Genomic DNA, 20130 nt, shown 5'->3' with positions numbered 1-20130 from the left:
TTACTCATTTCTTCCGCTCCTCACAGCGTGATCGTTCGCGGCAGACAATGCCTGAGCCAGCCAAGTCCGCCCCAGCGCCCAAGAAGGGCTCCAAGAAAGCGCTCTCCAAGCCGCCCAAGAAGGACGGGAAGAAGCGCAAGAGGTGCAGGAAGGAAAGCTATGCCATTTACATCTACAAGGTGATGAAGCAGGTGCACCCTGACACCGGCATCTCTTCCAAGGCCATGGGCATCATGAACTCGTTTGTCAATGACATCTTCGAGCGCATCTCCGGGGAAGCCTCCCGCCTGTGCCACTACAACAAACACAGGACCATCACCTCCAGGGAGATCCAGACCGCAGTGCGACTCCTGCTGCCAGGCGAGCTGGCCAAGCACGCTGTGTCCGAGGGCACCAAGGCCGTCACCAAGTACACCAGTGCCAAGTGAGGCCACAGTTCCCAGCAGCAAAAAACCCAAAGGCTCTTTTAAGAGCCGCTCACCACCTCCACTCAAGAGCTCGCATGCTTTGCCTAGCAAGCCCCGCTTTATTCCATCCCCGGAAGACATAAGGGCAATGGTCTCAAATAGGGACTTCGGCGTAAGCAAATTAATGCTCTGCGCTGCGGCAGGAGTCACGCTCCCTACTTGACACATTCGCTGGGCTGGGAGGGAAAGCTCTGGGGACAGAGCGCAATGTGCAGGACAGGCACTGCCAGGGAAGCGCTCGCAGCAGACCCCTCTGTCCCCGAGCTCGACAGGGAGCCAGTACCGCACCGTTCGGTTTGCGGGTGGGGGGGGCGGCGGGCGGAGAACCGGCCGTTAGCGCACAACGCTTAGAAGTGGTTGTGATCCAGCATCAAGGCAGGCGCTATAGAAACCGTGATGTGTAGGGGGGGGGGGGCGTCTTCAGGTTCAGAGATCTCTGTGGGGAGGTGGGGGGGCCGGCCTCGGGTTAAGAGATGGCTGTGCTCCGGCTAAGAGGCACAAGCCATCGCATCTAATCCGACCGCCACAAGAGCACAAATTGAAAGCAATATGAAGGTGAGGCAAAGCTGGTCGCCAAAGCGCCCTGACATGCATTTTGGGGGCTCGCAGCGGTGGGGTGTGGCGGGTTGCGTTGACTTGGACGCCAGCCGCAGGGCGTTTCATTCAACACATGCCAAGACAGGCAGTGGCAACTGGAGCGTTGGCATGTTTGCCTTGGGTTTGAGAGACAACCTAGCTGCCTGTGCAGTGAAGAGAGGCGCCTCGAGAGGCAGAGTTGAGCAGCTCTTGTGTGTGACAATGTGTCGGCTCTTAAAAGAGCCTTTGTGGTGGTGGGTCTTGCTGCCGGTGCCCCTCAGGCCCTCTCGCCTCGGATGCGGCGGGCCAGCTGGATGTCCTTGGGCATAATGGTCACTCTTTTGGCGTGAATGGCGCAGAGGTTGGTGTCCTCAAAGAGCCCCACCAAGTAGGACTCGCTGGCCTCCTGCAGGGCCATGACGGCGGAGCTCTGGAAACGCAGGTCGGTCTTGAAATCCTGTGCGATCTCCCGCACAAGGCGCTGGAAGGGCAGTTTGCGGATGAGCAGCTCGGTAGATTTCTGGTAGCGCCGTATCTCCCGGAGGGCCACGGTGCCCGGCCGGTAGCGGTGAGGTTTCTTGACACCGCCAGTGGCTGGTGCGCTCTTGCGGGCAGCTTTGGTGGCCAGCTGCTTGCGAGGTGCCTTGCCTCCGGTGGACTTGCGGGCGGTCTGCTTGGTACGGGCCATGGTAACCTTGTGCGACTTACTTCCGAAGTACAATGGTCTGTCTGTGACGGCTTCAGAGAGCGCGCGGGCTGATGAAGACCCAGCTCCACTCCGATTGGCTGGGACAATAGCAGGAAACAGGTTTGAAAAAGCCCGCCAAACTCTGTGACGAGCCCGAGGCAGAACGTCGGCCCGTTGAAGGGCTGGCAGGCATCTACGTGCACAGGCACGCGCGGAACAGGAGGGCTATGATTGGACAGCCAGTCTGAGGTTTGCCAGCTATTCATTGATTCCTGTTATGATTGACAGCACGCACGCACGCACGCTCGTGTCTCTCACTTTTCTTTCTTTCTCTCTTGGGCTGAGGGGGATTTATTCATTTTATTCAGGTGGCCATTTTGTATGGCACGATAAGGGGCGGCGTGGGGTCACCTCAGAGTACGAGTCTGTGAAGCACCCAGCCTGGCAAGCAAGTGCAGAAAAGAAAGCGGACCGCGCCCCGGAAAGTTATAAAAGGAGACTCCATAGAAGTAGGTGGTTGTGGGAAAAGTTAAGAGTGGTTCTAACGAGCAACCACCTTCTCTTGACTCCCCCATCTGACACCTGATGGCAAGGCTCTCGCGTTTCCCGGGTCCATGAGTGGGAAAGCCACCCAGTTCTGTTTTTTGTTTGGAATTCTGGCACTGGTAGTGTTTCTGCATTTGAAACAGGGAAGACAAATCGACAAGACCCGCAATCCAGAGGGGGGTTAAGACAGGACTGGATGGCCTCCCCACGCGTTGGCCACTGGACATTTGAGAGTTCGGCTCATGCACTGCTTACGTCTCTCTGGCTCTCGCATATGCTCTCTCTACACTCTCTGGGCAGGCAGGATACACAACCTCTCCTTTGCCATCATAGCGATCTGAGAAACACACGTGCAGCTGCCCCCAGTCAGAGGGCCGACCAACTGCCGCATAGCGACCTTCTACAGCCATCCTCAGAGGAATGCACCAACACAGATACCCAACGGAGCGCTTTGCCCAGGGATGCAACAGTGCAGATGCGTAACTGAGTGCTTTTCAGGGGTAAAAACGGAACAGATATACAGCAGGGAGTAGGATACGGAGGGGCACCGCCATACAGGGTGGCTGGGTGGAGAGAGGCAGGTGTCGTCTAGCGAGCCAGGTGGTGCGGCGTGATTGGCCTAGGTATTGAGGGGGAGAGCGACTCCTTGAAGAGGTGCGTCTTGAGTTCTTTTCTGAATTGTGGGAGCGTGTGGGGCAAGTCTGATGCCGACGGGGAGGAGGTTCCCTGGTCTCGGGGCGTAGGCAGAGAAGGCTTGTTGTCTGGTCCTTTCCTTTTTGCAGTGGCGGATTTAAAGACTGCTCGTGTCCCAGGCTTCTGGTGGTGCGTTGTCTGCTGGAGATGCTGGGTTTCTCTGCAAGGTAGCTGGGTGACTTGAGGGCGTGACTGCCTTATAGATGATGCGGCAAGACTTGAAGGTGATTTGTGGGTGCAGTGTGAGCCAGTGAAGGTCGATGAGGGGAGGGGTGACGGGGTACCTGCGTAGAGCCTTGAGAAAGCGTGTGGCTGCATGTAGGACACTTCTCTGGGGCTCAAGGGAAGACGACGGGCGGCCTTTCCGAGGAGGGCGTTGCCCCCATCCAGGTGGGATAGGACCAGTGCTTGTACGGTGGATCTAAAGCTGTCCGGAGGGATATTGTTGGCATGCGAAATGACTCCTGCCCTACAACCTACCATCCTGCCTAGACCTACCCTGCAACCCACCATTAACGACGACCAAGGATCAGAAAAATGAGCTCGATGTGACCACATTGGTGCGTGATAGCTCCTGCCCAATATCCAATTATCCTGTAACCAACCATAAACCGCAACCAGTGAAACCGGGCCCCTGAGATGCAGTCTGCTGAGCCTAAGATTAATGGCCCTCTGCCCGAGCACACATATCTTACCCGGCTACTAGCTGTGCATCTGCCTCTGAGGGCAGCTACCGCGAAACACGACAATGTAACCCTGGAACAGTGGGCTCGTAAGAACAAAACATCCACTCCAGACGCTCACCTCTCCTATCACTATGCTCACGCTCTACTTTACACCAACACAAAATAGAGCGCAGCTATAGCCCGCGATCAATTTCGGCCTAGCTGCTCACATATACGTACTATAGCCCATGAACGCCTCAGCATCCTGCTAGAACGCAGCTATAGCCCACGAAAAGAAATCGGCCTAGCTGCACACATAAGCGTCCTACACAGGCCTCATGCCGCAGTCTCGAGAGACCAACCCCCAAACTGCACACATTCAACTGATCTCTCAATACCACCGCACCAAATGTTAGGATGCAGCTACCATCAAGCAATCGCATCAGCTGCTCCCATATTGAATGCACCCAAGCACCCTACTCTCTCGACTGACCTTTACTACGGTCTCCAAGGGGGGCGTTCAACCCACAAGCGCTTTGAGATCATACCAATGATATATAGAGCGCTATGTAAATGCCAAATAACAATGTATGATGTTGGCCTGACTGACCCGATGGCTGGAGGGAGAGAAATGGCAGCTGGGCCGGCCACTCCCGAGGAGAGGCCAGTAGTGAGTGGAGCAAATGCCATGCTCCTGGCTGTCTCAGGGAGCCTAGGCAGAGAGAGAGAGAGAGAGAGAGAGAGAGAGAGAGAGAGAAGCAACAGGCTCTGCTCCTGGGCCTCTCAGGGCCCATCAGAGAGTGGCGACCGCACTCAGCAGCGGGTGGAGCAAGGAATACGCTCCGGCCTGGCCCCTAGGCCCCGAACGGCCAGGTTCTATAGGCAGGAAAACAGGGCTGACCTACAGGCACTTGTAACTCAGAGTGTGCTGTGACCCCTGGCTTCTCGGATAACAGTGCACCGGGCGACGCGAGAGTTCTCGAGGCCTGCTCAGAGGCTTATGGGGATGGCTAGAGGGGTGTGTGTGTGCCCCCCGCTTGGTCTGCAGCTGGGTACTTCTGGGAGTTATCAGCATAATCCCGCCTTTCCCAGCCAACTCTACCTAGGCCGCAGTACCTTCTGCCGTTACAAGAGGGCATCGGGGAGCTCAGTGCTTTGGCATGAGTGCCTTAGTCTGGTTACCAGAAGGGAAGAGAGATGTGGGGGGGGGGGGGGGGGGGGGCAGGGAGGGAGGGGGCTTCCCATCTGCAAGGGGGTATGTATTCTCATGTAGGTAGACTTTGACGCGAAGTAAAGAGCTATCAAGTGGAATTCCTAAAGTGGACTTGGAATTCCTAAAGTGGACTTGGTTTCTTTTGGCGCATTGCCCCATTTACATTTCAATGGGCGCACACACAACGGGGCTGTTGGTATTTTGGCCCACGGGACCTCGAGTGCCACTGCCGCACAGGTCCACCGCACTGGCGGGGAAGCAGAGGGGTGGGCTGGGTTCAGCCTTCCAAGAAAGCGCGGTTCCATGTGATAATATGCCTGCAAAAATGTCGCCATGCAAGAATTGCGCAGTTTTTTTTGCGGCGATCTTACCCCACGGAACCTGTGGGGGACAGCCCCTGCAACCCCCATATTTTTTTCATACCATAAATAATGTCGCCTATGCTGGGGATAATATTAGCCCAATACCGAATGCGCAGCGCAAATGAGCAGCTCTGTTATTGACGGTGTGGGCGGCTCTTAAAAGAGCCTTTGGGTTTGTGCGTCGGTGCTGTGGTAGGTGTTCCTCAACCCCCGAATCCATAGAGAGTGCGTCCCTGGCGCTTCAGGGCATAGACCACATCCATGGCAGTGACCGTCTTCCTCTTGGCGTGCTCAGTGTAGGTGACGGCGTCCCGGATCACGTTTTCCAGGAAGACCTTGAGCACACCGCGGGTCTCCTCGTAGATGAGGCCGGAGATGCGCTTGACTCCGCCACGGCGGGCCAGGCGGCGGATGGCGGGCTTGGTAATGCCCTGGATGTTGTCTCGGAGCACTTTCCTGTGCCTCTTGGCGCCGCCCTTGCCGAGACCTTTCCCTCCTTTGCCGCGTCCAGACATGTCCGCTTCTGCTGCTGCTCTGCTCGTCACAAGGGAGCTGGGGCTGTGTGTGTGGTGGCCGACGGGAATCGGCTGCTTATATGGACAGAGGGCGGGCCATGGGGGTGGAGGGCGGGGATCGCGCGGCAGCCGTCCGCTCCAGTGTGCACATGCGCAGCATTTCAAAATCAAAATGCCCGCGCTTTCCAGCCGTTACACCGGCTGGCCTTTGTTCTCTCCGAACTCGGTAAAGCAGGAAGGCGCTTGATTGTCAGCCCTTTAATGTAGAAACGTAGCTGCGCTTCTGAGAGAGGGCGCGCACGAACACACACACACACCACCCCTTCCTCCAATTAAGCCCTGTGTACTCACTCCCACCCTTTCCAGCTGTGCCTCACAGTCCGGTGTGCCGCATTCGCGCCCTACTTTGCCCATGCACCCAGAAAGCTGCATGGGTATCGGGAGCATGCGATCAGCCCAAAGGGGTTTTGCACATACTCTGTTGTAGTGTAGAGAAGTGGTGGCGCTGCTGTCAAGGTACTGAGCTCTTTGTCTGAGTGTGTGAGCGGCTCTTACAAGAGCCTTTGTGTTTTTTGTTTTGTTTTTGGGAGAGTGTGTACCTTGGGCTTGTTACTTGCTGGCTTTGCCCCCTGCCTTGTGGCCCTCGGTCTTCTTGGGCAGCAGCACGGCCTGGATGTTGGGCAGGACACCGCCCTGGGCAATGGTGACCTTGCCCAGCAGCTTGTTGAGCTCCTCGTCGTTGCGGATGGCGAGCTGCAGGTGTCTGGGGATGATGCGGGTCTTCTTGTTGTCCCGGGCGGCGTTGCCGGCCAGCTCCAGGATCTCAGCAGTCAGGTACTCGAGCACGGCAGCCAGGTACACCGGGGCTCCGGCTCCCACGCGCTCACCGTAGTTCCCCTTCCGCAGCAGCCTGTGCACACGGCCTACTGGGAACTGCAAGCCTGCCCGGGAGGAGCGAGTCTTTGCCTTAGCACGGGCCTTCCCTCCTTGCTTTCCTCGTCCAGACATGATGCGTTGCTCGTTCAACGTTCAAAACGAAAGTAATGAGCCTGGGAGGGCCGGCATATAAAGACACGGTGGAGCTCTCTCATTGGACGAAACCTAGGCTCTGTGTGAACATCCATTGGAGGGGGAGACTACTCCTGCCAACCAACCAATCAGAGCTCTGTGCCGGGCACACAGACACGGAAGAGCTGCAGAACCAAAGGGGCCAATGGCGAGCAGGGACTGGCAGCAGCTGATTAAGCACAGGCAGCCTACAAAAGAGAGGGGAGGGGTGCGGTTATTTACTCATTTCTTCCGCTCCTCACAGCGTGATCGTTCGCGGCAGACAATGCCTGAGCCAGCCAAGTCCGCCCCAGCGCCCAAGAAGGGCTCCAAGAAAGCGCTCTCCAAGCCGCCCAAGAAGGACGGGAAGAAGCGCAAGAGGTGCAGGAAGGAAAGCTATGCCATTTACATCTACAAGGTGATGAAGCAGGTGCACCCTGACACCGGCATCTCTTCCAAGGCCATGGGCATCATGAACTCGTTTGTCAATGACATCTTCGAGCGCATCTCCGGGGAAGCCTCCCGCCTGTGCCACTACAACAAACACAGGACCATCACCTCCAGGGAGATCCAGACCGCAGTGCGACTCCTGCTGCCAGGCGAGCTGGCCAAGCACGCTGTGTCCGAGGGCACCAAGGCCGTCACCAAGTACACCAGTGCCAAGTGAGGCCACAGTTCCCAGCAGCAAAAAACCCAAAGGCTCTTTTAAGAGCCGCTCACCACCTCCACTCAAGAGCTCGCATGCTTTGCCTAGCAAGCCCCGCTTTATTCCATCCCCGGAAGACATAAGGGCAATGGTCTCAAATAGGGACTTCGGCGTAAGCAAATTAATGCTCTGCGCTGCGGCAGGAGTCACGCTCCCTACTTGACACATTCGCTGGGCTGGGAGGGAAAGCTCTGGGGACAGAGCGCAATGTGCAGGACAGGCACTGCCAGGGAAGCGCTCGCAGCAGACCCCTCTGTCCCCGAGCTCGACAGGGAGCCAGTACCGCACCGTTCGGTTTGCGGGTGGGGGGGGCGGCGGGCGGAGAACCGGCCGTTAGCGCACAACGCTTAGAAGTGGTTGTGATCCAGCATCAAGGCAGGCGCTATAGAAACCGTGATGTGTAGGGGGGGGGGGCGTCTTCAGGTTCAGAGATCTCTGTGGGGAGGTGGGGGGGCCGGCCTCGGGTTAAGAGATGGCTGTGCTCCGGCTAAGAGGCACAAGCCATCGCATCTAATCCGACCGCCACAAGAGCACAAATTGAAAGCAATATGAAGGTGAGGCAAAGCTGGTCGCCAAAGCGCCCTGACATGCATTTTGGGGGCTCGCAGCGGTGGGGTGTGGCGGGTTGCGTTGACTTGGACGCCAGCCGCAGGGCGTTTCATTCAACACATGCCAAGACAGGCAGTGGCAACTGGAGCGTTGGCATGTTTGCCTTGGGTTTGAGAGACAACCTAGCTGCCTGTGCAGTGAAGAGAGGCGCCTCGAGAGGCAGAGTTGAGCAGCTCTTGTGTGTGACAATGTGTCGGCTCTTAAAAGAGCCTTTGTGGTGGTGGGTCTTGCTGCCGGTGCCCCTCAGGCCCTCTCGCCTCGGATGCGGCGGGCCAGCTGGATGTCCTTGGGCATAATGGTCACTCTTTTGGCGTGAATGGCGCAGAGGTTGGTGTCCTCAAAGAGCCCCACCAAGTAGGACTCGCTGGCCTCCTGCAGGGCCATGACGGCGGAGCTCTGGAAACGCAGGTCGGTCTTGAAATCCTGTGCGATCTCCCGCACAAGGCGCTGGAAGGGCAGTTTGCGGATGAGCAGCTCGGTAGATTTCTGGTAGCGCCGTATCTCCCGGAGGGCCACGGTGCCCGGCCGGTAGCGGTGAGGTTTCTTGACACCGCCAGTGGCTGGTGCGCTCTTGCGGGCAGCTTTGGTGGCCAGCTGCTTGCGAGGTGCCTTGCCTCCGGTGGACTTGCGGGCGGTCTGCTTGGTACGGGCCATGGTAACCTTGTGCGACTTACTTCCGAAGTACAATGGTCTGTCTGTGACGGCTTCAGAGAGCGCGCGGGCTGATGAAGACCCAGCTCCACTCCGATTGGCTGGGACAATAGCAGGAAACAGGTTTGAAAAAGCCCGCCAAACTCTGTGACGAGCCCGAGGCAGAACGTCGGCCCGTTGAAGGGCTGGCAGGCATCTACGTGCACAGGCACGCGCGGAACAGGAGGGCTATGATTGGACAGCCAGTCTGAGGTTTGCCAGCTATTCATTGATTCCTGTTATGATTGACAGCACGCACGCACGCACGCTCGTGTCTCTCACTTTTCTTTCTTTCTCTCTTGGGCTGAGGGGGATTTATTCATTTTATTCAGGTGGCCATTTTGTATGGCACGATAAGGGGCGGCGTGGGGTCACCTCAGAGTACGAGTCTGTGAAGCACCCAGCCTGGCAAGCAAGTGCAGAAAAGAAAGCGGACCGCGCCCCGAAAAGTTATAAAAGGAGACTCCATAGAAGTAGGTGGTTGTGGGAAAAGTTAAGAGTGGTTCTAACGAGCAACCACCTTCTCTTGACTCCCCCATCTGACACCTGATGGCAAGGCTCTCGCGTTTCCCGGGTCCATGAGTGGGAAAGCCACCCAGTTCTGTTTTTTGTTTGGAATTCTGGCACTGGTAGTGTTTCTGCATTTGAAACAGGGAAGACAAATCGACAAGACCCGCAATCCAGAGGGGGGTTAAGACAGGACTGGATGGCCTCCCCACGCGTTGGCCACTGGACATTTGAGAGTTCGGCTCATGCACTGCTTACGTCTCTCTGGCTCTCGCATATGCTCTCTCTACACTCTCTGGGCAGGCAGGATACACAACCTCTCCTTTGCCATCATAGCGATCTGAGAAACACACGTGCAGCTGCCCCCAGTCAGAGGGCCGACCAACTGCCGCATAGCGACCTTCTACAGCCATCCTCAGAGGAATGCACCAACACAGATACCCAACGGAGCGCTTTGCCCAGGGATGCAACAGTGCAGATGCGTAACTGAGTGCTTTTCAGGGGTAAAAACGGAACAGATATACAGCAGGGAGTAGGATACGGAGGGGCACCGCCATACAGGGTGGCTGGGTGGAGAGAGGCAGGTGTCGTCTAGCGAGCCAGGTGGTGCGGCGTGATTGGCCTAGGTATTGAGGGGGAGAGCGACTCCTTGAAGAGGTGCGTCTTGAGTTCTTTTCTGAATTGTGGGAGCGTGTGGGGCAAGTCTGATGCCGACGGGGAGGAGGTTCCCTGGTCTCGGGGCGTAGGCAGAGAAGGCTTGTTGTCTGGTCCTTTCCTTTTTGCAGTGGCGGATTTAAAGACTGCTCGTGTCCCAGGCTTCTGGTGGTGCGTTGTCTGCTGGAGATGCTGGGTTTCTCTGCAAGGTAGCTGGGTGACTTGAGGGCGTGACTGCCTTATAGATGATGCGGCAAGACTTGAAGGTGATTTGTGGGTGCAGTGTGAGCCAGTGAAGGTCGATGAGGGGAGGGGTGACGGGGTACCTGCGTAGAGCCTTGAGAAAGCGTGTGGCTGCATGTAGGACACTTCTCTGGGGCTCAAGGGAAGACGACGGGCGGCCTTTCCGAGGAGGGCGTTGCCCCCATCCAGGTGGGATAGGACCAGTGCTTGTACGGTGGATCTAAAGCTGTCCGGAGGGATATTGTTGGCATGCGAAATGACTCCTGCCCTACAACCTACCATCCTGCCTAGACCTACCCTGCAACCCACCATTAACGACGACCAAGGATCAGAAAAATGAGCTCGATGTGACCACATTGGTGCGTGATAGCTCCTGCCCAATATCCAATTATCCTGTAACCAACCATAAACCGCAACCAGTGAAACCGGGCCCCTGAGATGCAGTCTGCTGAGCCTAAGATTAATGGCCCTCTGCCCGAGCACACATATCTTACCCGGCTACTAGCTGTGCATCTGCCTCTGAGGGCAGCTACCGCGAAACACGACAATGTAACCCTGGAACAGTGGGCTCGTAAGAACAAAACATCCACTCCAGACGCTCACCTCTCCTATCACTATGCTCACGCTCTACTTTACACCAACACAAAATAGAGCGCAGCTATAGCCCGCGATCAATTTCGGCCTAGCTGCTCACATATACGTACTATAGCCCATGAACGCCTCAGCATCCTGCTAGAACGCAGCTATAGCCCACGAAAAGAAATCGGCCTAGCTGCACACATAAGCGTCCTACACAGGCCTCATGCCGCAGTCTCGAGAGACCAACCCCCAAACTGCACACATTCAACTGATCTCTCAATACCACCGCACCAAATGTTAGGATGCAGCTACCATCAAGCAATCGCATCAGCTGCTCCCATATTGAATGCACCCAAGCACCCTACTCTCTCGACTGACCTTTACTACGGTCTCCAAGGGGGGCGTTCAACCCACAAGCGCTTTGAGATCATACCAATGATATATAGAGCGCTATGTAAATGCCAAATAACAATGTATGATGTTGGCCTGACTGACCCGATGGCTGGAGGGAGAGAAATGGCAGCTGGGCCGGCCACTCCCGAGGAGAGGCCAGTAGTGAGTGGAGCAAATGCCATGCTCCTGGCTGTCTCAGGGAGCCTAGGCAGAGAGAGAGAGAGAGAGAGAGAGAGAGAGAGAGAGAGAGAGAGAGAGAGAGAAGCAACAGGCTCTGCTCCTGGGCCTCTCAGGGCCCATCAGAGAGTGGCGACCGCACTCAGCAGCGGGTGGAGCAAGGAATACGCTCCGGCCTGGCCCCTAGGCCCCGAACGGCCAGGTTCTATAGGCAGGAAAACAGGGCTGACCTACAGGCACTTGTAACTCAGAGTGTGCTGTGACCCCTGGCTTCTCGGATAACAGTGCACCGGGCGACGCGAGAGTTCTCGAGGCCTGCTCAGAGGCTTATGGGGATGGCTAGAGGGGTGTGTGTGTGCCCCCCGCTTGGTCTGCAGCTGGGTACTTCTGGGAGTTATCAGAATAATCCCGCCTTTCCCAGCCAACTCTACCTAGGCCGCAGTACCTTCTGCCGTTACAAGAGGGCATCGGGGAGCTCAGTGCTTTGGCATGAGTGCCTTAGTCTGGTTACCAGAAGGGAAGAGAGATGTGGGGGGGGGGGGGGCAGGGAGGGAGGGGGCTTCCCATCTGCAAGGGGGTATGTATTCTCATGTAGGTAGACTTTGACGCGAAGTAAAGAGCTATCAAGTGGAATTCCTAAAGTGGACTTGGTTTCTTTTGGCGCATTGCCCCATTTACATTTCAATGGGCGCACACACAACGGGGCTGTTGGTATTTTGGCCCACGGGACCTCGAGTGCCACTGCCGCACAGGTCCACCGCACTGGCGGGGAAGCAGAGGGGTGGGCTGGGTTCAGCCTTCCAAGAAAGCGCGGTTCCATGTGATAATATGCCTGCAAAAATGTCGCCATGCAAGAATTGCGCAGTTTTTTTTGCGGCGATCTTACCCCACGGAACCTGTGGGGGACAGCCCCTGCAACCCCCATATTTTTTTTATACCATAAATAATGTCGCCTATGCTGGGGATAATATTAGCCCAATACCGAATGCGCAGCGCAAATGAGCAGCTCTGTTATTGACGGTGTGGGCGGCTCTTAAAAGAGCCTTTGGGTTTGTGCGTCGGTGCTGTGGTAGGTGTTCCTCAACCCCCGAATCCATAGAGAGTGCGTCCCTGGCGCTTCAGGGCATAGACCACATCCATGGCAGTGACCGTCTTCCTCTTGGCGTGCTCAGTGTAGGTGACGGCGTCCCGGATCACGTTTTCCAGGAAGACCTTGAGCACACCGCGGGTCTCCTCGTAGATGAGGCCGGAGATGCGCTTGACTCCGCCACGGCGGGCCAGGCGGCGGATGGCGGGCTTGGTAATGCCCTGGATGTTGTCTCGGAGCACTTTCCTGTGCCTCTTGGCGCCGCCCTTGCCGAGACCTTTCCCTCCTTTGCCGCGACCAGACATGTCCGCTTCTGCTGCTGCTCTGCTCGTCACAAGGGAGCTGGGGCTGTGTGTGTGGTGGCCGACGGGAATCGGCTGCTTATATGGACAGAGGGCGGGCCATGGGGGTGGAGGGCGGGGATCGCGCGGCAGCCGTCCGCTCCAGTGTGCACATGCGCAGCATTTCAAAATCAAAATGCCCGCGATTTCCAGCCGTTACACCGGCTGGCCTTTGTTCTCTCCGAACTCGGTAAAGCAGGAAGGCGCTTGATTGTCAGCCCTTTAATGTAGAAACGTAGCTGCGCTTCTGAGAGAGGGCGCGCACGAACACACACACACCACCCCTTCCTCCAATTAAGCCCTGTGTACTCACTCCCACCCTTTCCAGCTGTGCCTCACAGTCCGGTGTGCCGCATTCGCGCCCTACTTTGCCCATGCACCCAGAAAGCTGCATGGGTATCGGGAGCATGCGATCAGCCCAAAGGGGTTTTGCACATACTCTGTTGTAGTGTAGAGAAGTGGTGGCGCTGCTGTCAAGGTACTGAGCTCTTTGTCTGAGTGTGTGAGCGGCTCTTACAAGAGCCTTTGTGTTTTTTGTTTTGTTTTTGGGAGAGTGTGTACCTTGGGCTTGTTACTTGCTGGCTTTGCCCCCTGCCTTGTGGCCCTCGGTCTTCTTGGGCAGCAGCACGGCCTGGATGTTGGGCAGGACACCGCCCTGGGCAATGGTGACCTTGCCCAGCAGCTTGTTGAGCTCCTCGTCGTTGCGGATGGCGAGCTGCAGGTGTCTGGGGATGATGCGGGTCTTCTTGTTGTCCCGGGCGGCGTTGCCGGCCAGCTCCAGGATCTCAGCAGTCAGGTACTCGAGCACGGCAGCCAGGTACACCGGGGCTCCGGCTCCCACGCGCTCACCGTAGTTCCCCTTCCGCAGCAGCCTGTGCACACGGCCTACTGGGAACTGCAAGCCTGCCCGGGAGGAGCGAGTCTTTGCCTTAGCACGGGCCTTCCCTCCTTGCTTGCCTCGTCCAGACATGATGCGTTGCTCGTTCAACGTTCAAAACGAAAGTAATGAGCGCGCGCTTGTTCTTCTTCTTGCTGATAGATTTTTATCCATCAGCGGTGATTTTTTGGATACCGAGGCTTGAGCCTCATTACTCCATCTTCTCGGGTTGAGTGTGTAGTCGTGGGTTTGTATTTTTCTTGGTCTGTGTGGTCTTGTCACAGTAGGGCTGGTTTCACTGGGTCTTCGCAGTGATGGGCCGCGGGTAGCGGTCGAAGGGGTTTGCAGTGGTGGCAGTGAGTCTTCTGATCAGAGGGTTCGGGTTCTGATCCAGTTCTGAGGGCCGGCATATAAAGACACGGTGGAGCTCTCTCATTGGACGAAACCTAGGCTCTGTGTGAACATCCATTGGAGGGGGAGACTACTCCTGCCAACCAACCAATCAGAGCTCTGTGCCGGGCACACAGACACGGAAGAGCTGCAGAACCAAACGGGCCAATGGCGAGCAGGGACTGGCAGCAGCTGATTAAGCACAGGCAGCCTACAAAAGAGAGGGGAGGGGTGCGGTTATTTACTCATTTCTTCCGCTCCTCACAGCGTGAACGTTCGCGGCAGACAATGCCTGAGCCAGCCAAGTCCGCCCCAGCGCCCAAGAAGGGCTCCAAGAAAGCGCTCTCCAAGCCGCCCAAGAAGGACGGGAAGAAGCGCAAGAGGTGCAGGAAGGAAAGCTATGCCATTTACATCTACAAGGTGATGAAGCAGGTGCACCCTGACACCGGCATCTCTTCCAAGGCCATGGGCATCATGAACTCGTTTGTCAATGACATCTTCGAGCGCATCTCCGGGGAAGCCTCCCGCCTGTGCCACTACAACAAACACAGGACCATCACCTCCAGGGAGATCCAGACCGCAGTGCGACTCCTGCTGCCAGGCGAGCTGGCCAAGCACGCTGTGTCCGAGGGCACCAAGGCTGTCACCAAGTACACCAGTGCCAAGTGAGGCCACAGTTCCCAGCAGCAAAAAACCCAAAGGCTCTTTTAAGAGCCGCTCACCACCTCCACTCAAGAGCTCGCATGCTTTGCCTAGCAAGCCCCGCTTTATTCCATCCCCGGAAGACATAAGGGCAATGGTCTCAAATAGGGACTTCGGCCTCAGGGTCGGCGTAGGCAAATTAATGCTCTGCGCTGCGGCAGGAGTCACGCTCCCTACTTGACACATTCGCTGGGCTGGGAGGGAAAGCTCTGGGGACAGAGCGCAATGTGCAGGACAGGCACTGCCAGGGAAGCGCTCGCAGCAGACCCCTCTGTCCCCGAGCTCGACAGGGAGCCAGTACCGCACCGTTCGGTTTGCGGGGGGGGGGGGGGGGCGGCGAGCGGAGAACCGGCCGTTAGCGCACAACGCTTAGAAGTGGTTGTGATCCAGCATCAAGGCAGGCGCTATAGAAACCGTGATGTGTAGAGGGGGGGGGGGGCGTCTTCAGGTTCAGAGATCTCTGTGGGGAGGTGGGGGGGCCGGCCTCGGGTTAAGAGATGGCTGTGCTCCGGCTAAGAGGCACAAGCCATCGCATCTAATCCGACCGCCACAAGAGCACAAATTGAAAGCAATATGAAGGTGAGGCAAAGCTGGTCGCCAAAGCGCCCTGACATGCATTTTGGGGGCTCGCAGCGGTGGGGTGTGGCGGGTTGCGTTGACTTGGACGCCAGCCGCAGGGCGTTTCATTCAACACATGCCAAGACAGGCAGTGGCAACTGGAGCGTTGGCATGTTTGCCTTGGGTTTGAGAGACAACCTAGCTGCCTGTGCAGTGAAGAGAGGCGCCTCGAGAGGCAGAGTTGAGCAGCTCTTGTGTGTGACAATGTGTCGGCTCTTAAAAGAGCCTTTGTGGTGGTGGGTCTTGCTGCCGGTGCCCCTCAGGCCCTCTCGCCTCGGATGCGGCGGGCCAGCTGGATGTCCTTGGGCATAATGGTCACTCTTTTGGCGTGAATGGCGCAGAGGTTGGTGTCCTCAAAGAGCCCCACCAAGTAGGACTCGCTGGCCTCCTGCAAGGCCATGACGGCGGAGCTCTGGAAACGCAGGTCGGTCTTGAAATCCTGTGCGATCTCCCGCACAAGGCGCTGGAAGGGCAGTTTGCGGATGAGCAGCTCGGTAGATTTCTGGTAGCGCCGTATCTCCCGGAGGGCCACGGTGCCCGGCCGGTAGCGGTGAGGTTTCTTGACACCGCCAGTGGCTGGTGCGCTCTTGCGGGCAGCTTTGGTGGCCAGCTGCTTGCGAGGTGCCTTGCCTCCGGTGGACTTGCGGGCGGTCTGCTTGGTACGGGCCATGGTAACCTTGTGCGACTTACTTCCGAAGTACAACGGTCTGTCTGTGACGGCTTCACTCCGCTTGTTCTTCTTCTTGCTGATAGATTTTTATCCATCAGCGGTGATTTTTTGGATACCGAGGCTTGAGCCTCATTACTCCATCTTCTCGGGTTGAGTGTGTAGTCGTGGGTTTGTATTCTTCTTGGTCTGTGTGGTCTTGTCACAGTAGGGCTGGTTTCACTGGGTCTTCGCAGTGATGGGCCGCGGGTAGCGGTCGAAGGGGTTTGCAGTGGTGGCAGTGAGTCTTCTGATCAGAGGGTTCGGGTTCTGATCCAGTTCTTGGCAGAAGTTCTTACTCAGCTTTGCTAGATGTTCATCCAACATCTCGATGTCCAGGTCTCTGTGAAGGTCTGCTATCCTTGTGAAGATTGGAGCTCCAGATGATATCCGCAGGGCCTTGTTCTGGACTATCTGAAGACTCTTCCGGTGTCGCTCATGGCAGGTCATCCATGCTGGTGAGGCATAAGTCAGGGTTGGTCTGATGATCGCCTTGTAGACGTTGATCTTTGTCCGGAGGGGCATGGACTTGCTCTTCAGGAGTGGGTACAGCGCTGCCATCTTTCCTGTTGCCTTCTGCTGAGTATTCTCGATGTGGCTTTCCCAGTTGAGTTTGCTGTCCAGGGTCACACCGAGGTAGCGGCTGCTGCTCTCCCATTTGATGGTCTCCCCGTTGAGGCTGATGTGTGGGTGCTCCTTGATCTTCTTTCTGGTGAACAGCGTTGCAGTTGTCTTGCTGGTGTTGAGTTCTATCCGCCAGTCGCTGTACCACTTTGCGATGGTATCCAATGAAGCTTGCAGGTTCTTCGCCACTTCCTTTTCGCTGAAAGACTGGGAGATTACTGCAACATCGTCTGCATACAGTGCCAGGTTCGTCTTGTGGAGATCTGTCGGGATGTCGTTGGTGAAGAGGTTGAACAGGAAGGGTCCGAGGTTCGATCCCTGTGGCACGCCTGCTCGGATGGGATGTGAAGAGGACATCTCAGACCGCATGGCGACATGGAAGGTGCGGCCTCCCAGGTAGCTTGCAATCGTCTTCACCAGGTAGTTCAGAAATCCCAGGCCAATCATCTTGTGCAGCAGTCCCTTGTGCCAGACTCGGTCGAATGCTTTGGCTACATCCAGGAAGACGATTCCTGTGGACTTCTTGATGTTGAATCCGTGGCTGATGGTGTCCACCACTCTCAGTAGCTGATGAGTCGTTGCATGCTCCTTTCGAAATCCAAACTGTTCCTTTGCTAGTAGATTTCTTTCGGAGGTGAAGTCGCTGAGTCGAGCGAGGAGGACCTTCTCCAGGAGCTTCGATAATCCAGAAAGCAGGCTGATGGGGCGGTAGTTTGCTGGATCCCTCAGTGGTTTGCCGGCCTTTGGAAAAACGATGACCCTTGCTTCTTTCCAGGAACTCGGGAAGTGCTGGAGCCTCATGCATGCATTGAAGATCTCTGTGAGATGTTCCATTGATGCTGTTGGGAGGTTCTTGATTGCCAGGTTGGTTATTCCGTCGCTCCCCGGTGCCTTGCCGTTCGCCAGCTTTTCTGCAAGTCCTGCTACCTCAGAGCTTGTGCACTCCTTGATGTCTTCTGCTCCCAGCCCGGTTCCGTGATCTGCGAGGTACTTCTCAACTGCTTCCTCCACTCCGTCTGAGAGCCTACTTACCTTGTTCGGGGTGAACGAAGCCTCCAGTGTCTCGGCAAGGACCTCTGCCTTGTCCTTGTTGCTGCATGCAAGGTGGGTTCATCCCTGGATTGGTGGGCTTGGCTCCTTCTTCCCAGTCAGTCGACGAGTCATTCTCCACACCGAGTTGTCAGCCTCCTTCAGCTTGGCTGTTGCAGACTCCCACTTCTCTCCACGGTGCTGTCGGATCTGTTCCCGCAGGAGTCTTGCAAGCGTGTTGTACTTCTGCAGGAGATCAGGTGTGCGGAGCTTCTGCCACTGGCGTCGGGCGCGGTTCTTGTCGGCGATTGACTGTTGGATGCCTCTCGGTAGGTCGTAGATGGAACATCTGGTTGTCTTCTGCTTCGGAACACTGCTCTTGATTGCCTCCTGGACTGCTGTCGTGAAGTCTTCCACGGCCCTGTTGATATCATCCATGGTGCTCAGCGGGGTTGGAGTGACCATTCTGTTCAGCTCTTCTTTGAAGCGGCTCCAGTCAGCTCTTCTGAAGTTGTACTTCTCGGCCTGCTGGTAGGGTTCCATCTCATCTCCCACAGTGATTGCTACTGGATTGTGGTCCGAGGTCAGCTCCACCAGTGTTTCCAGCTCCACAGAGTGTTGCAGGTTCTTCAGTAGCTGGTGGGTCTTGCTGCCAGTGCCCCTCAGGCCCTCTCGCCTCGGATGCGGCGGGCCAGCTGGATGTCCTTGGGCATAATGGTCACTCTTTTGGCGTGAATGGCGCAGAGGTTGGTGTCCTCAAAGAGCCCCACCAAGTAGGACTCGCTGGCCTCCTGCAGGGCCATGACGGCGGAGCTCTGGAAACGCAGGTCGGTCTTGAAATCCTGTGCGATCTCCCGCACAAGGCGCTGGAAGGGCAGTTTGCGGATGAGCAGCTCGGTAGATTTCTGGTAGCGCCGTATCTCCCGGAGGGCCACGGTGCCCGGCCGGTAGCGGTGAGGTTTCTTGACACCGCCAGTGGCTGGTGCGCTCTTGCGGGCAGCTTTGGTGGCCAGCTGCTTGCGAGGTGCCTTGCCTCCGGTGGACTTGCGGGCGGTCTGCTTGGTACGGGCCATGGTAACCTTGTGCGACTTACTTCCGAAGTACAACGGTCTGTCTGTGACGGCTTCAGAGAGCGCGCGGGCTGATGAAGACCCAGCTCCACTCCGATTGGCTGGGACAATAGCAGGAAACAGGTTTGAAAAAGCCCGCCAAACTCTGTGACGAGCCCGAGGCAGAACGTCGGCCCGTTGAAGGGCTGGCAGGCATCTACGTGCACAGGCACGCGCGGAACAGGAGGGCTATGATTGGACAGCCAGTCTGAGGTTTGCCAGCTATTCATTGATTCCTGTTATGATTGACAGCACGCACGCACGCTCGTGTCTCTCACTTTTCTTTCTTTCTCTCTTGGGCTGAGGGGGATTTATTCATTTTATTCAGGTGGCCATTTTGTATGGCAAGATAAGGGGCGGCGTGGGGTCACCTCAGAGTACGAGTCTGTGAAGCACCCAGCCTGGCAAGCAAGTGCAGAAAAGAAAGCGGACCGCGCCCCGGAAAGTTATAAAAGGAGACTCCATAGAAGTAGGTGGTTGTGGGAAAAGTTAAGAGTGGTTCTAACGAGCAACCACCTTCTCTTGACTCCCCCATCTGACACCTGATGGCAAGGCTCTCGCGTTTCCCGGGTCCATGAGTGGGAAAGCCACCCAGTTCTGTTTTTTGTTTGGAATTCTGGCACTGGTAGTGTTTCTGCATTTGAAACAGGGAAGACAAATCGACAAGACCCGCAATCCAGAGGGGGGTTAAGACAGGACTGGATGGCCTCCCCACGCGTTGGCCACTGGACATTTGAGAGTTCTGCTCATGCACTGCTTACGTCTCTCTGGCTCTCGCATATGCTCTCTCTACACTCTCTGGGCAGGCAGGATACACAACCTCTCCTTTGCCATCATAGCGATCTGAGAAACACACGTGCAGCTGCCCCCAGTCAGAGGGCCGACCAACTGCCGCATAGCGACCTTCTACAGCCATCCTCAGAGGAATGCACCAACACAGATACCCAACGGAGCGCTTTGCCCAGGGATGCAACAGTGCAGATGCGTAACTGAGTGCTTTTCAGGGGTAAAAACGGAACAGATATACAGCAGGGAGTAGGATACGGAGGGGCACCGCCATACAGGGTGGCTGGGTGGAGAGAGGCAGGTGTCGTCTAGCGAGCCAGGTGGTGCGGCGTGATTGGCCTAGGTATTGAGGGGGAGAGCGACTCCTTGAAGAGGTGCGTCTTGAGTTCTTTTCTGAATTGTGGGAGCGTGTGGGGCAAGTCTGATGCCGACGGGGAGGAGGTTCCCTGGTCTCGGGGCGTAGGCAGAGAAGGCTTGTTGTCTGGTCCTTTCCTTTTTGCAGTGGCGGATTTAAAGACTGCTCGTGTCCCA

General features: G+C 56.6%; 4 protein-coding genes across 4 annotated transcripts; all 4 read right to left on the bottom strand.

Annotated features, from left to right (window-relative positions):
* Window positions 1-945: 945 nt before the first annotated feature.
* On the bottom strand, window positions 946-1753 carry LOC138580871 (histone H3). Its single transcript, XM_069651758.1, has one exon. The coding sequence runs from the start codon at window positions 1729-1731 to the stop codon at window positions 1321-1323; it is 411 nt and encodes a 136-aa protein (XP_069507859.1). The 5' UTR covers window positions 1732-1753; the 3' UTR covers window positions 946-1320.
* Window positions 1754-7955: 6202 nt separating this feature from the next.
* LOC138580870 (histone H3) lies at window positions 7956-8763 on the bottom strand. The gene has a single exon (XM_069651757.1). It carries the CDS (start codon window positions 8739-8741, stop codon window positions 8331-8333), a length of 411 nt encoding a protein of 136 aa, XP_069507858.1. The 5' UTR covers window positions 8742-8763; the 3' UTR covers window positions 7956-8330.
* Window positions 8764-15229: 6466 nt separating this feature from the next.
* LOC138580869 (histone H3) lies at window positions 15230-16035 on the bottom strand. Its single transcript, XM_069651755.1, has one exon. The coding sequence runs from the start codon at window positions 16013-16015 to the stop codon at window positions 15605-15607; it is 411 nt and encodes a 136-aa protein (XP_069507856.1). The 5' UTR covers window positions 16016-16035; the 3' UTR covers window positions 15230-15604.
* Window positions 16036-18366: 2331 nt separating this feature from the next.
* Window positions 18367-18797, bottom strand: LOC138579964 (histone H3). Its single transcript, XM_069650189.1, has one exon. The coding sequence runs from the start codon at window positions 18775-18777 to the stop codon at window positions 18367-18369; it is 411 nt and encodes a 136-aa protein (XP_069506290.1). The 5' UTR covers window positions 18778-18797.
* Window positions 18798-20130: the final 1333 nt, after the last annotated feature.

Source organism: Ambystoma mexicanum, chromosome 3p, assembly GCF_040938575.1.
Source record: "Ambystoma mexicanum isolate Mex_15411 chromosome 3p, UKY_AmexF1_1, whole genome shotgun sequence".
In the NCBI taxonomy this organism is placed as follows: domain Eukaryota; kingdom Metazoa; phylum Chordata; class Amphibia; order Caudata; family Ambystomatidae; genus Ambystoma; species Ambystoma mexicanum.
This window is presented reverse-complemented; position numbering and strand designations above follow the sequence as displayed.